The following is a 14,504-nucleotide window of genomic DNA, read 5'->3' as shown; positions in this document are numbered from 1 at the left end:
AGTTCCTTTGAGATTTTTGTGCAAATGTAGTTTAATCCCTAAATCCACTTGTAAAACCATTAACGCTGTCATCTGGTCTCTACAATATATTTCTTATATTTATCTAAATTGTTCATCTGTTTCCCAACTAAAGGTTTTAAATGGCACATATTACTGACAATCCCCACCATTAATATTGCTGTCGTCATGGAACGTAATGTATGTTCTTGACCTATTGACCTTACCGTCATTTCTTCGTTGCCATCTTTGCGCAAGTAGTATTCGTAATTTAATTTGGTGTGAAGGTAAATAATATTACAACAAAAATGTCAATGATTTGCAAGAAAAGGCAAACGACGAAATCTTTTCAACTTACTGAGACAAAATTCAAATGTAGCGAAAAGTTTACCGAAACCCTAAAAGCCTGAATGCAGAAATTTTTTTCGCTAAAACAAAACGATAAAAGGGTACATTAACATCTATCACAGGCCAGTAGACATGAGCTCTGTATAAGCAAACGATAAGAAAATATTTGGTAACTTGACAAGTCCAATGTTAAAATCGGAGAAACATAAACGAATTTTAAAAGAAAGAACTTGTTTAAAAATGATCTAACTTTCAAATTTTACCAAAGAAATATTAACATTTGATAATTAATTTTAGGGAATCCTGTTGTTCACAAAGTTCAAGACTGAATTTGAGAGGATTTAAAGGGAATAATTTATAACCAATCGTTATCTACACAGAAAAAAATAATATCCGTTTGAAATAAATGATGTCCACATCATGGAACATCTGAACTGAAGAAAGGACAATATATAAATAAATGTTTAAGACATTTGGTTGTGATTCTGTTGAACTAGTAACGTCTTCATACTCTTTAACTGTTTTGTATTTGGAAGACGTATTAAAGAAGATGGTATTTGTGTTTTTTTACAGGTTATTTTGCACTGGAACATCAAGAATCAAAGGGACAATTTTGATTTAAATTGAAATATTTCAATACATATTTATCGACTTTCTTTGGCATAAGATTTTGCAAAAGCCCAGCTTGGAGACCAGATGCCAGCCTTGCTTAATATCCGAGTTCCCAACCAATCAAAGAACATAAATGTTAATCATAACTTTAGTTTCTCGCCCAGTCACAAGTGTGAACGGTTTCAGAGGTAGTATCACCCGTGACCATTTGAATTGCCTTTGACTACTGAGGTCATATCCACAACGGAAGTTAGCCAGAACGCCTAACTTGAGAAAACAGAGCCCTGCGACCCGACATGTGGCAAGCCCTCCAGACCACTACGATTTTTCAGAACTATTTATTTATAATTACCATTACCTGTGCTGCCGATTATGTTAATGCTATACTTAAATTTATATATAATGTTTCTACACTGTAAATAGCTGTAATCATTTGTGTTACCAGCAGACCAAACGGCATCAACTACTACTAGTATAAACTTACATGTTTGCTAGCAGACGATACTTGGTGCTCGCTGCATTCCGCTCAATACAAGCTGTTTTGTTAATTGCCTTTATCATCTGTCTGATCAAGTAGTTTGATATTATCGTATTGATCACTTTTGTTGGTTCTATAGTGACGCAGTTTAACAAAAGTAAAACAACGCAAAACAAAACAAACAATTATTTGAAACAAAATCGGATGAGATTTCCTTAATAAGCTTGTGATCTACATCTTTTATTCATTAAATTTCTAATTGGTTCAATATGCTCAAAATTTACAGTTCTTACAAAGCAGTAAATCCTGTCTCCCACACAAGCGCGCGCGCACACACACACACACACTTCACACTTCTCTCACACGCACTAATCTCTCGCACACACACAAACAATCGCTCTCTCCCTCTCTCGGACACAAACACACATGCACACACACACACAGACGCGTTTCCACTTCGTGTGACTGAATGCTATATAGTTACTGCTAATGATTTGAAGATATTTGAAATGAAATTTGAATCCAAGCGTTAATTATATTAACCGCGATAGAAAGCGGCAAGAATTACAAAATCACTATAGTACTGTTAACCAAAGGACAGTTAGACCATTCAAAAGAAATTATTTTGGTGTAAAGGTAAGAAAAATTCAATATTATGTTTTTGCTACACGTAGTTACAACTGTAAATGAAGAGTTAAAATGCTTGCAATGAAAAATAAAGATTAATGAATTCACCAAACCTTACCGTACACCGAACGTATCCTGAAGAATTGTACAAATTCCGCACATGAAAAGGAACGTGGACATAACCTCTGATTTGACGAGGTCCAGGTCATCAGCGCAAATTTTGGCACAGACAATCAGGGGTATAGAAACTGTCGAACTGATGCTCAACAAAACTTGCTGAAGAAAGAGTTCAAAGAATAAGAAATTTATAAAACATTTTCGTACCCAAATGAGCAAGGAATATATCTTAATTAAGTACGTAACATTATGGAAGAGGTCTGGCGTATAAAGCAACACAATATGAATGTATGACTATGTGAATCTAGTGAAATTCAATGGTAAAGACTGACAACATTAGGCATCACTGTTTGAAAAGCAAACACTAGCCCATTTCCCTTCCTACTGTAAAAGACCCAAAACAAAACAACCCCCACCCCACCCCCCAAAATAAGAGAAAAGAAATACAAGACCAGTCACTTAGTATTACATAAAACACGATACCACTCTCTTTGTACTACATAAAAAACACAAGACCATGTCCCTCACTACTGTACCAACCCAAACCACCCAAATAAAACAACAAACCTCCAACAAAATAACACAGAATAACTACCCTTTCTACTGCATACAAAAGAAGAGTCCATCTTTGGGACTGATAATCTGATGTTCGAAAAGAACTGGCGTGACGGCTTGTTATGCAGTCACTGTGGTAGGTATTGGGTAGTGTGCTCCCAATATACTAATTAAATTATTAAAGAAGTCACACCCAGGCTAGATTTTTGTTTGAAGTTAAATTAGTGGAAGATACATGTAAAGCTCCAAGGCCCCAGTCAGCTATGCCGACGGTTAAATGATAGAATATATAAAAAAGTGAAATTCAACGTATAACAATTTAATGACAATTCAATAGTCAAATGATTACAATTTCCCAAGTACTCTCCTTCCGCTCGATCCTGTGATAGCATATTGCATCATTGGATTAGTAGTCTGATATATATATATATATATATATATATATATATATATATATATATATATATATATATATATATATATATATATATATATATATATATATATATTTCCACCTGTCCTTGTATTCTACTTTCTGTTTGTTCTTCTCTCCTATTCCTCCTATTCATTCTCTTCCTCCCGACTTTCTCCAAATTCCATCTCCTCTCGACTTCTCTACAATCTTCCTCCTTCTTCACTTTCTCCTCCTCGACTCCTTTCCTCCTTCCGATCGACTCTCTATTACGACTAGATTTGTCGACTCTGACTGCTCTGCTAGTCTCACTTCCGTCTCCCCTCTTAGAGACTCGGGACTTAACTTATCCGGAAGTTATATCCCCCAAAAAGCTTTCTGCGAAAACATAAGGACGGTACAATATTTTCCTAAGTCCTCTCATCTCACACTACTCCCTGCCTATCATCAGATAACGGCTATTAAATTTCTTCGGTCACGCATTCATTCACATCGGAATACTCGTACGTCCTTGTATGGTAAAACAACGTCGTAATAAATGCACGGTATCATATACTTCTCATACATACGTCAATAAATTGCGTCACATCCGTACATATTCCTAATCCAATGAAACTCAACAATATTACAACAGTCAGACGCATTTCTTTATATTACAATTCATATAAAGTACACAAATATTCAAATGTCCATGCATCCATATTAACTGATCTTGCACACTTCCAAATTCACAATTCAAGCATGTGTAAATTCTAACATATCACATGAATAAATGCACTAGTTTACTACGAAGTAACCTATTAGCGAATTACAAAATTAATTCTGACCACAAGCTAACAATCTACATAATTCTCTACATATTACTCAAGCTCATTTCTCAAATACGCAAGTAAATTAAAGACTACAAAGGTCATTTTACGTAATAAACGATCATAGTAATTAAGTATACATACTACATATAATTACAATTACAATGCCGTAATATGTTGCAAAAATTTAGCAAATAACTTACTGACCTTTACGAAGTTTTGTCTTCCTTAGAATCTCCTCTCTTTAAGTTTTACCGCCAAATTACGAGTGTCTCGGGGGCCCCGAGTGGCCGAGTGGTCTCAAGCGCTCTTCGTTACAGATCACTGCCATCTCACCTCTGTCTGCGGCGGTTCGAGTCTAAGATTCAGCCAATGTGGGCATGTGAGAAAGCTTGCCAGTAGCTTCTCGTGGGTCGGTGGTTCTTTCTGGGGTTTTCCGGGTTCTTCCTCCACCATTAATACTGGCCGCCATGTATAGCCTATCGTGTGCTGAAAAATGGCGTTAAACCCCACAACAACAACGAGTGTCTCTCTCGGAGTAACCATATATTTGCTCAGCAATCATCCTAGGCAAGACAACATTTTTGCTTGCTAGTTAGACGTTATAATTCGGATCGAAATTGTTATCACACCCGCAGTCTCAGTTTCGATTGGATGTCGCTTTGACCCAATCCAATCAAATTTAGCGGACAATGTCCTTCTCGCTGTCTGTCCACGTGGGGACGGATTTAGAATACGCCCTGTTCCCTCGCGGGTCCCTCTGGTCTTAGGACAAAGTTGTAACACATAGGTAGGAAGTCGCTCGATTTAACGATAATGCCGATCGAAGATGCCGGATCTTCTCTCTGGTCACGGTAACCTTGCGTAACAGATTAACTCTAGCCTGCGGCAATATCATGACATCAAAACATAGCTTGTATTAATACCTTAGTTTATACACGAATCACGAACTGGGGCTCTGGAAACGTGACAAAGCCGATTCCTTACCTTTAACGTATGAGAGTGGAAACTATTTCTGATATACCTCGATAATAACAACAAAATAGCTGATGTGGCTGCCAGATTGGCACCTTTTTGCTTGTAGGACCCCCCCCCCCAAAAAAAAAAATCAGTTAGAACCAACACTAACATTTCAAAATGTCTTTCTGTTTAAACGCCATGTTAATACGAATTTAGGCTTTTGGAGAAGTAACAACATCGAACTGACATGATGGTTCATGGTGGCCATATTGGAAATCAGATTGGCATAACTAGGACCAACTAGACACATCTTTTGTTGAAAACATAATATCGCTATGAACAGCCATTTGGAGAGATTGGTAAAATTTTCATTACGACCAAACACAAATCATAAAAAGTGCTTCAATGAAAACACCAGACTCGAACGACAATCAGGATTATGTGATAACAAGATTTTCAAGATGGCCACTATGGCGGCCGTATTGAATGTCTGAGAAGCACCATTGTCGTTTAGGACCAGCATCGTAATAACTTATTTAGTAAAACCCTCATGTTATAAACGCCCAAACATTAAGACGGTCTTTCGATAGCAATTTTCAAGATGGCTTATGTGGCCGCCAAAATGGATGCTCAAGCGGCATCCTTTTCATTTAAAACCCACAGGTGAAAACTATATGGCAATATAACTTTTCATTCAGAAGGAGCGGCGATGACAACATTTTCAAAATGACAATAGCCGTGTGGCCATCACATTAACACAATTTTAACTACAGACCAGCTAGACATAATAAAAAAATCGTTCAGTGAAGCCCATTTTGATACGTCCAACTATTCAGGATGAGTGGCAATAACAACAGTTTCAAGATGGCCGCCGTGGAGGTCATATTAGACATTAGATCAACTAAACATGACATTAAGTCTTTGAGTGAAAACCCTATGATGAGATGATCATCCATTTAGGAATAGTGATAAATAGAAAAAATTCAAGATGACCGCAGATCAGCTCCATTTTCATTGATGACTAACTAGATAACATTGGAACTCGACTGGTAAAAACCATATGTTGATATGGCCAGCCATTCAGGAGAAGTAGTAATATCAATATTTTGAAGATAGACGCCTTGTCTGCCACATCAGACATCATAAGAAGTCTTCTCGTGAAAACCCTACGTCAATACGTCTTTCCATTTAGAATGAGTAGCTACAACAAGATTCCCAGATGGCTGCAGTAGCATCCAAATTGGCTGTCAGATTATTTTCCTTTAGCTAAACATCGAATGAAGTCTTGCGTGAATACTCAGGTCTTATATCTCTATCCATTTAGGAAGATTAGCGACAACAATTGACAAGATGAATGCAGCGTCGGTCATACAATATGCCTGAGCGGCATCATTTTCAGTCAAGAGCAAAAAATTCATGGGCTAAATGTGTTTGTAAAGTTTCATGGCAATCTCCCAGGTAAGCAGAAGTGTAGCGATAGCAATCTTGTGCGAACGGAGGGAACGACGACGGAATACAAACCAACCCATATGTTCTTGTGCTCCGTACCCTGTACAAATAAAGCCACGTGAAGCCACATTCTCAGCCACTGAAATGAAATCTAACCAGACCCAGACCCAATCGGACAGGTGGAAGGCATTTGACCCGAGCCTCAACCCACAAGGGTCCTCGAACAGCATTTTTAAATAAACAGTTCTGAAAATAATAGATATACTTCACTGTGTACTTAGTTGTCTTTTAAATCGCTAGTAAATTAACGGGATTGTTTGGGCATTCCAAATTTCAATAGAACCAGCGCCTACAGATCTGAAACTCGAAGTGGTCCGGGCATCTCTTAACCTATGAAGGGGCCTTAGAAGACCACATCCCTTACTGCTGTATAAAAAAAAAGCACGCCAGGCCAGATTTTCAACTAATGCGTAACAATAACAAAACACAAGGCCACGTCACAACAACTGTACAGAAAAGCTAGATGTACTCGTGCACGCTGACAGGGAAACAGCTGTATTAGGTAACACACCACTAACCCAACCGGTATAATAATCTTCATCAGCTCTTCAAAAGCTCGTTTGTACAATGGATCAAGACTGAGGTAACAAATGCTATGCTGCAACATACTTGATGACGCAATGAAAGCTGTACTAAGTGCTACATAATACATACAGTTGGCTACTCCCTTCATCTGTATCATTATTTAATTGGGCGTGATTTCCACGTACTTTACATCACAGGGACTCGTATCGTTGCTTACAACTGACCTGTCAGACATATACTATATGCTAACCATAAGGGAAGACACTTGTCTACTTGCTTGCGCGACCTATTTAAGAATAAACGCTGATATTTCAAGCTACGCTTTGTATAGCTTAATAAATTTGGTACCGATATTTAGCAATTGTGTAACCCTATCAAAAATGTGACTTAATCTCATACCATTAAAGAATGCCAAATCATTTTCCCACATTATCGCTCGACATGGCCCTGATCGCGCCCGCTTAATATGCAAGAACAATGTGCTGAATGGAATACTACCTTCTCATTGGCCAACTGAAAATAAGTTATGAATAAATACAGGATGTCATTTTCTTTTAACCAATGAGATGAAATTTTTCCATTCAGCGAGATCTCACTTGCAAGTACAAAAATAAAATAATAATAAATAAATAAAAACAGTACCAAACAAAAACAAAAACAACACCCGCCTAACAAAAACCAAAACAAAACGACCAAGAAAAAACAAGGCAAAAACATTACAAAGAACAAATGTAAAGTAAAATTAATGTAAAGTTATACAGTAGTGCTATTTCCAGTGTCGCCCCTTATTGTAGCTGCGAACATTAATAATGTAACTTTCTATAATCTGCTTTTGAGCCGACCCAATAAAGTGCCCGATGTTTTTGCGTACACAATAAAATCCATGTCTAAATTAAAAAGAATGTCCATGAAGCAAATAAGATCAATCACGAAGTCAAAATGGGACACGATGTCATCGATATATATCAGATATCGAAGTCGGTCCTACTGATTATGCTTCGAATGTATGTCGATATCTGCCGAATATAATTAAATTAGGATGTTTTTCAAAACAGATCACTTCCATATAGACATTATGCGAGTGCGGACTACTTGCAAGATTTACCTAGCCTCGAAATTTAAGAACTTGATAACGTGCAAAAACTACGTACCTCTAAGGACCTCCAAACTTAATACCTCATAACGGAAGTGAGCCAACAAGCATAGGCTATTTTACAATGTGCACAAACCCATGAGAACTAAGTTTAAAATCAAGACAAAGATTACGCTGACGGAAGCAAGTCATCACTACGGAATACATTGGCAAACATTTGGAACTATTTTGTTCAATGCATAATATATAGACGTGTCTGTCAAACTGGTCGGCGTAGGGATAATATCCAAAAATGGATAATAAATCACCAGAGGCGCTTAGTTAGGGGCTGCGTTAAAGAGTGCAATAGCTGCCATTAGCTACCGTTCGGACCACTTCGGTTATTTACTCAACAAAGCACTGGCCGAGAATTTGTGAATGAACTAAATAAGATATTCATTTGCATCTCTTCTGTCAACCATACAGAAAATCAAATCGCTGATGAGCATAGGTGGTCAAATAGATTGGTAATTCTGTTTTGCAATAAATCTATGGCGAACAACATGTATGATTAATTTGTAAATTAATATGCTGATATACATCCAAGGCTGTTGGGTCAGGTTGCTGGTTTTGTCCTCTACGCAGCTATTTTCACATCTGGAAAGTCCTGGACACCATTTTAATCTCATAACATACTTTTTTATCGCATCAAAGTGGGAAAGACAGTCCAGTGCTGTCTGGCATCATTCTATTATCGTACGTGCCGGGTATGCCGTTCTGTTAATTAATGTCAACCTTCCTTTATAGCTACTGACAATGCTTTTGGGGTTTTTTTTATAATGTTTTTGTGGGTTTAACGACATTTTTCAGCACATGGTAGGTTAAACAATGCAGTTAGTATGTTTGGTGGAGATAGAACACGGACAGAACCATCGACCCACGAGAAGTTACTGGCAAGCTTTCTCATATCCACGACGGTAAAGCCACGACTCGAAGCCACGCGGACGGAGGGGATATGTCACTTATTTGTAACGGCGAGCGCCTCAGGCTTCAAATAACGTCAGCTCAATAATAAAATACTGTTTTACTTAAGCAAAAACAGGAATCTCTCGAAAGAACTGACATTCTACTCGGCGAAAAGAATTTCCAGGAATTCATGATGAGTGTTTGTAAAAAGATAGAGAGTGTATGTCTCAGTCCAAGCTCCAATACAAATTCTATTAATCCGGCTCCGTGCAATACTTTCCTAGTCTTGAAGCCTTTTTTAAATCAGATTGAAATTACAGAGAATGGTATGTTATTGTTAACCGATCTTATATCTACACCTCGTATATACATGATAAACACTAATGTCCTGGGCAGGGATGCAGCCAAGTTAAATATGATATCGCGGTTTTATTTCTACTCCAAATATTTTTTAGAACAAGGTGCTTTATTGCTTTTCTGATCCATTTCTGCATTATTATCACTAAAGAGATAAAAACTTGTTGATTTATATCTAATTCTCTTTAGCTATCTTTTATCAAGAACACCCACATTATTTTATTTGGTGATTTAAAGCTAACACGCACATAATACGATGTGAAGGAACAATTTTAAACCGTAGAAATCTCCGTCCGTAGTGAATAATCTTTATTCATTGTACGCTGTTTCTAAGAAGACAAACGTGAAACTCCTGTATTACGTGAATGGTAGCAACCTTGTAATTTTCAAATTGTTCCTTAATAAGAAATTGTATCATAAATCAAACAGAATGTTACATTTCGTGCTATCAAAGAAAGTTCGAGATCAGATGCCTAGAGGGCATGTTTGTCCTCAAAGAATAAATTTACCCTGGCAAAGCTATCCTTAACACGCGTGTGTATTCTAGACCAAGATAACACCACCGAGGCATAAATATCAGGCAGATAGATTTACCGGCCTATACTACTGTAGTTACATACATACATACATACATACATACATACATATATATATATATATATATATATATATATATATATATATATATATATATATATATATATATATATATGACATGTCTCACATCAGTATATTGAAGCTAACTAAGGACATAGATATAAAACTGCCTTGTCTAAATGTCCATGATGAATCGTTACATTACTTAGATATATGACTTCAGGCAAACATGAATCTTCATAGGTTTTTAGAACCGGCGGTGAAATACCCTTGGTGGTAACTAATGCAAAGTGTAATCGGAAAACCTTTGAGTGAACCTCACATTATATAAGTCAGGGAAAAATGAGCTTTTTCAGTAAGAGTGACGGTGGTCTTGAAGAGTGACAGTTGTTAAGAAGAGTGACAGCTGTCATGAAGAGTAATCGTTGTTAAGAAGAGTGACAATTGTCATGAAGAGTGACAGTTGTTAAGAAGAGTAACAGTTGTCATGCAGAGTAACATTAGTTGAGAAGAATGAGTTGTAAAGAATTGTGGCAGCTGTTACGAAGAGTTACAGTCGTCATGAAGAGTGACAGTTATTAACACTTACTATAAGTGGTGACAGTTGTCATGAAGAGTGACAATTGTTATGAGGCACTAAGAGTGACAGTTGTTATAAGTGGTGAAAATTGTCATGAAGAGTGACAGTTGTGGGCATTTGAAGGATTTATATGTAAATATTCTGCAAGTGCTTTATCCAAATAGATAACACCTAAACTTCCAATCAGTATCTGTTTACCTGGACCACCAACCAGGCTCAACGTATCTCAGCGAACTTGTAAAACTGGAATCTGTGATGCCAATCTAAGTGCAAAAAGGAGAAAAAATAGGGCAGCATTGCATGAATTGGTTAAGTGAACATATTGCTGAGAGAAGAAAAAAAACCCAGTTTTTATAGTTATTACTTTCTTTTTACCCCACATTCTTCGATTCGTAAGTTTTGCATGTGGGGCTATGTCCCCTTCAAGCCCAAGGCACACTTTCTACTCTAAGCTACTATGACTAGTCTAATATTCGAGTATTGTCAATAATTAACTGGCCATTTGACCTATAAAAAAGTCCATCAGTCAAAAAAGGGACATATGTATTTAAATGTAAAATCGATTTGATTATACTGAGAATGATTAACTCCACTGATTTAGTTCGACCACTTCTGCTTTTGAAATGCTTATAACAGTAACTGCTGAAATATTTTCTATCAAAATTCTTATGAGTATTTAATCAATGATCCGTTAAGAGATAAAGTGAAGAAAAATACATTTAAACTTCATATGACGTTTCTACGGGGATACTGGTACTTGCTCCGAGGGCTCATGGGACATCAGTATTCTCAGTACTTTGATCTCGTTAAGTTTATATATACATGTGTGTATATAAAACATTGCTGTGTATCATGTAATTGACCATAATACTCGTCTGCATCTACTCGTGAGGTATCTAGACAATTCAACGCACAATCACTGAAACAATTTATCTCCGTTTCATTTCCGCACGTGTCATTTATGAGCTTCTCATGTAGTTACTCTGGTAAATAAAACGCTCAGTACTTTTAAGATGGCAAATTACTTAAAATTTTTAAGTTATCAGCTTACTTGAACGGAACCATAATTTTTAAACTATAGTCGATCTCCACGGAATTGTATTAACGTGATGGGTTGTTATTTAAAATTAGAAACGAACATATTGGTGTCAGAACCCGAAACGCAACACTAAAGAAACTGTATAGATATATGGAAAAAATATTAAAATGATTGTATTTCCCCAACGTTCTGAAACAAAGCAGATTTTGAAAATAGTACCGAGTTCTTTATAACTCGGAACCACGTGCACTGAAGCAGCGTAGGTTTAACGATAAGCTTTATAAAGGTGGCCCTGAGTGGCCGAGTGATCTAAAGCGCTTTCCGTTACGGATCACTGCCATCTCACCTCTGTCTGCGCCGGTTCGAGTCTCAGATTCAGTCAATGTGGGTATGTGAGAAAGCTTGCCAGTAGCTTCTCGTGGGTCGGTGGTTCTTTCTGGGGTTTTCCCGGGTTCTTCCTCCACCATTAATACTGGCCGCCATGTATAGCCTATCGTGTGCTGAAAAATGGCGTTCAACCCCACAACAACAACAAAGCTTTAAAAAGGATTTTGTTGACACATATCATAGTTTCATAATGAGTGTAGATTTTCCCCCAAAATCTGAAATAAAGCAGATTAATAATATGTGAGGGTTCTCTATAACTCGCAACCACGTGTATTTCATTCAGAAATGTCAATTTTCACGCACGAAAAGTGCGAACTACGAGTGTAATATGCTCATCACGTGCGCAAAATGCGACCATAAATCTAAAAGCATAAAAGTAATCTTACCAACAGAAGAAACAAACACAAGAAACCTGTATTATCTTCAACCAGATGCTAAAACAAACACACAAATATATTTACCAGACTGCAATTCAGACTAGGTGAAACATTATTTTTCTCACTCACTAGAGGGTCACTGTCCTCATCTAGAGGGTTTCGTGATAATTGACAGCTCCAATTAATCAAACCAGTGCTCTGGTGAAAACAGAAGTGCTGCTTTTCAATAAAATATCATACTCAAATGGACTATTTATAGTACGAAGTCTTTGAAATTTCTTTGCTTGCCCGTCGTAAACTCTAGCAGACAGGCCACATTGATATGTAAAAGTACTATAACGTGTGAGTTGTGTATCTTCATACACCACCACGCCTGTCGTAAATAGCAACATACCGGTCAAACTGAAATCAATGTTTAAGTGGAACGAACAAATTACACTGTTTACATCATCCATTTATACCCCCCCCCCCCTCCGCCAGTAGGCATACAGTGAAATGTTAACGTGAAAGGAACACAACAACATGTAACGTGTATATCGTCCTGTCCTACGCTCCCACACCAACACACACCACCCTCTCTTACCTGCAGTCCAAACAAGAAACACAAATGTATGGGTGGGTTATCTTCTATTCCATAAATCATATCAAAACTGTGCCCGCTTTTTGTATATATTTCCATTTCTTCTTTTAATACGTCATCGTCCGTTCTTCTGTCGCTGGCCAAATTCACTGTTAGAGATTTTCCACACGTTCCGATTATTTGCACTGTCACGTCTTTTGCCGTATTCTTTTCCAAAAGTTTCCCATTTTTTATACCACTCCCGTGACACGCCTGCATTTTTGCACTGGCCGGAATCTGCCCCGGTGTCTGTTGCAGGTTGTGTTTTTCAACCTACAAATAACAGGACAAGTACAGCATGTTCGTTAAACGATCTGCCTGTTTATGTTACAGTTGTCAAATATGCTCATTACAATGTCTGCATATTAGGCTGTATTCTCCTCGGTTGTTTACGTAAATCTACAGAAATCAAGGCATCTATAAGAGCGTAAAAACTAGTGCTAGAATACTTCTGTTGGTAGTACAGATCGTTGCACGCTTTGCTATGGTAAGGGAAGTAACTCTGGGAATAGTGTCAATATGTTAAACAATCACCCTTTTATTTATCTGAAATTAGAACTCAAAGGAACAAACTACTGGATTCTTAAAGGCGCGTGGGAAAGACAAATGAATTTAACAAGTGGATAACGACACATAGTAAAGGTATTTAAAATAACAACAAAACAACAATTGAATATAGTATATAAAAAAAGATGTTTAAGTAGCAATTTTAACTCAACAATCATAATTGCGTTTGAAAATGATGGAGGAGAAATCGACAATAAATGAGTTTCGATTGAAAACCAAACTTAAATGATTATCGAAATTTTGGTGCAACGGCTGTTACCGAATTAGACTACAAGAATCTCCACTGCATCAACCTGCGCAAGAATTGTGTAAACGATTTCATTTTCGTATGAAAACAATTTGAAGTATTGTATGAAAGAGATAAATTTGCTCGAAGTTATTGTCCTAAAATTGTTGTAACATTTCGGAACAACGACAACGACAAAAAAAAAAATATAAAAAAAGATACAAACAACAACAACAACACAACAACCTCAAAAACCAGAAAACCAAACGAGCTGAAAAAGTGTTGGCTGAGAAATTGTTCGAACCAGTTCAAAGTTGGATCAAATACTCTGAGTTATCTTCTTCTCATGATTACATGATTATTATTATTATTATTATTATTATTATTATTATTAATGTTGTTGTTGTTATTATTATTATTACTATTATTATTATTATTATTATTATTCGTTCAATTCATTTAGAAATAATAGTAGTCATTTCAATTTTACGTTCATAATAACTTAATAAATAATAATAGTAATGACTGTATAAACCCGATATTATTTTGAAATTAAATGAAAATCTTCCTTCAACCGGCGAATGATTCCCCCTCCCCCCGTCCTCTATCGTTTTCCGTTTTTTTGTACATCAGTCAGTGCATGAAAGGAAATCGTGGCAGCATGTTACTTTAAGATGCCATTAAGTGTTAGGTAAGAAATGTTATCAATAAACAGACGTACAAATATACAATTATGTATTTAAAAAACAAAGTACGTATGAAATAAAC

At 36.8% G+C, this 14,504-nt stretch overlaps 1 protein-coding gene across 3 annotated transcripts in view; it reads right to left on the bottom strand.

The window, feature by feature from the left end:
* LOC149791752 (solute carrier family 23 member 2-like) overlaps nt 1-13,418 on the bottom strand; it is a 59,312-nt gene extending 45,894 nt beyond the window's left edge. Inside the window, exons 1-2 of one of the 3 annotated variants that reach the window (XM_089970246.1) lie at nt 12,908-13,418; nt 2,181-2,338 (exon numbers count right to left, since the gene is read on the bottom strand). In XM_089970246.1, coding sequence (XP_089826372.1) covers nt 2,181-2,338; nt 12,908-13,162 — 413 coding nt within the window. In that variant the 5' untranslated portion in view covers nt 13,163-13,418. Of the gene's footprint in view, nt 1-2,180; nt 2,339-3,249; nt 3,859-8,100; nt 8,230-12,907 lie in introns of those variants that run through there. The other 2 variants (XM_089970248.1, XM_089970247.1) reach the window with 2 other exon arrangements.
* Between the last annotated feature and the right edge of the window lie 1,086 nt (nt 13,419-14,504).

The sequence above is a fragment of the Sinohyriopsis cumingii genome, chromosome 9 (assembly GCF_028554795.1).
Source record: "Sinohyriopsis cumingii isolate HCF-2022 chromosome 9, ASM2855479v2, whole genome shotgun sequence".
In the NCBI taxonomy this organism is placed as follows: domain Eukaryota; kingdom Metazoa; phylum Mollusca; class Bivalvia; order Unionida; family Unionidae; genus Sinohyriopsis; species Sinohyriopsis cumingii.
Note: the sequence above shows the minus strand (reverse complement) of the source record. Positions and strands in the feature narration are given on the sequence as shown.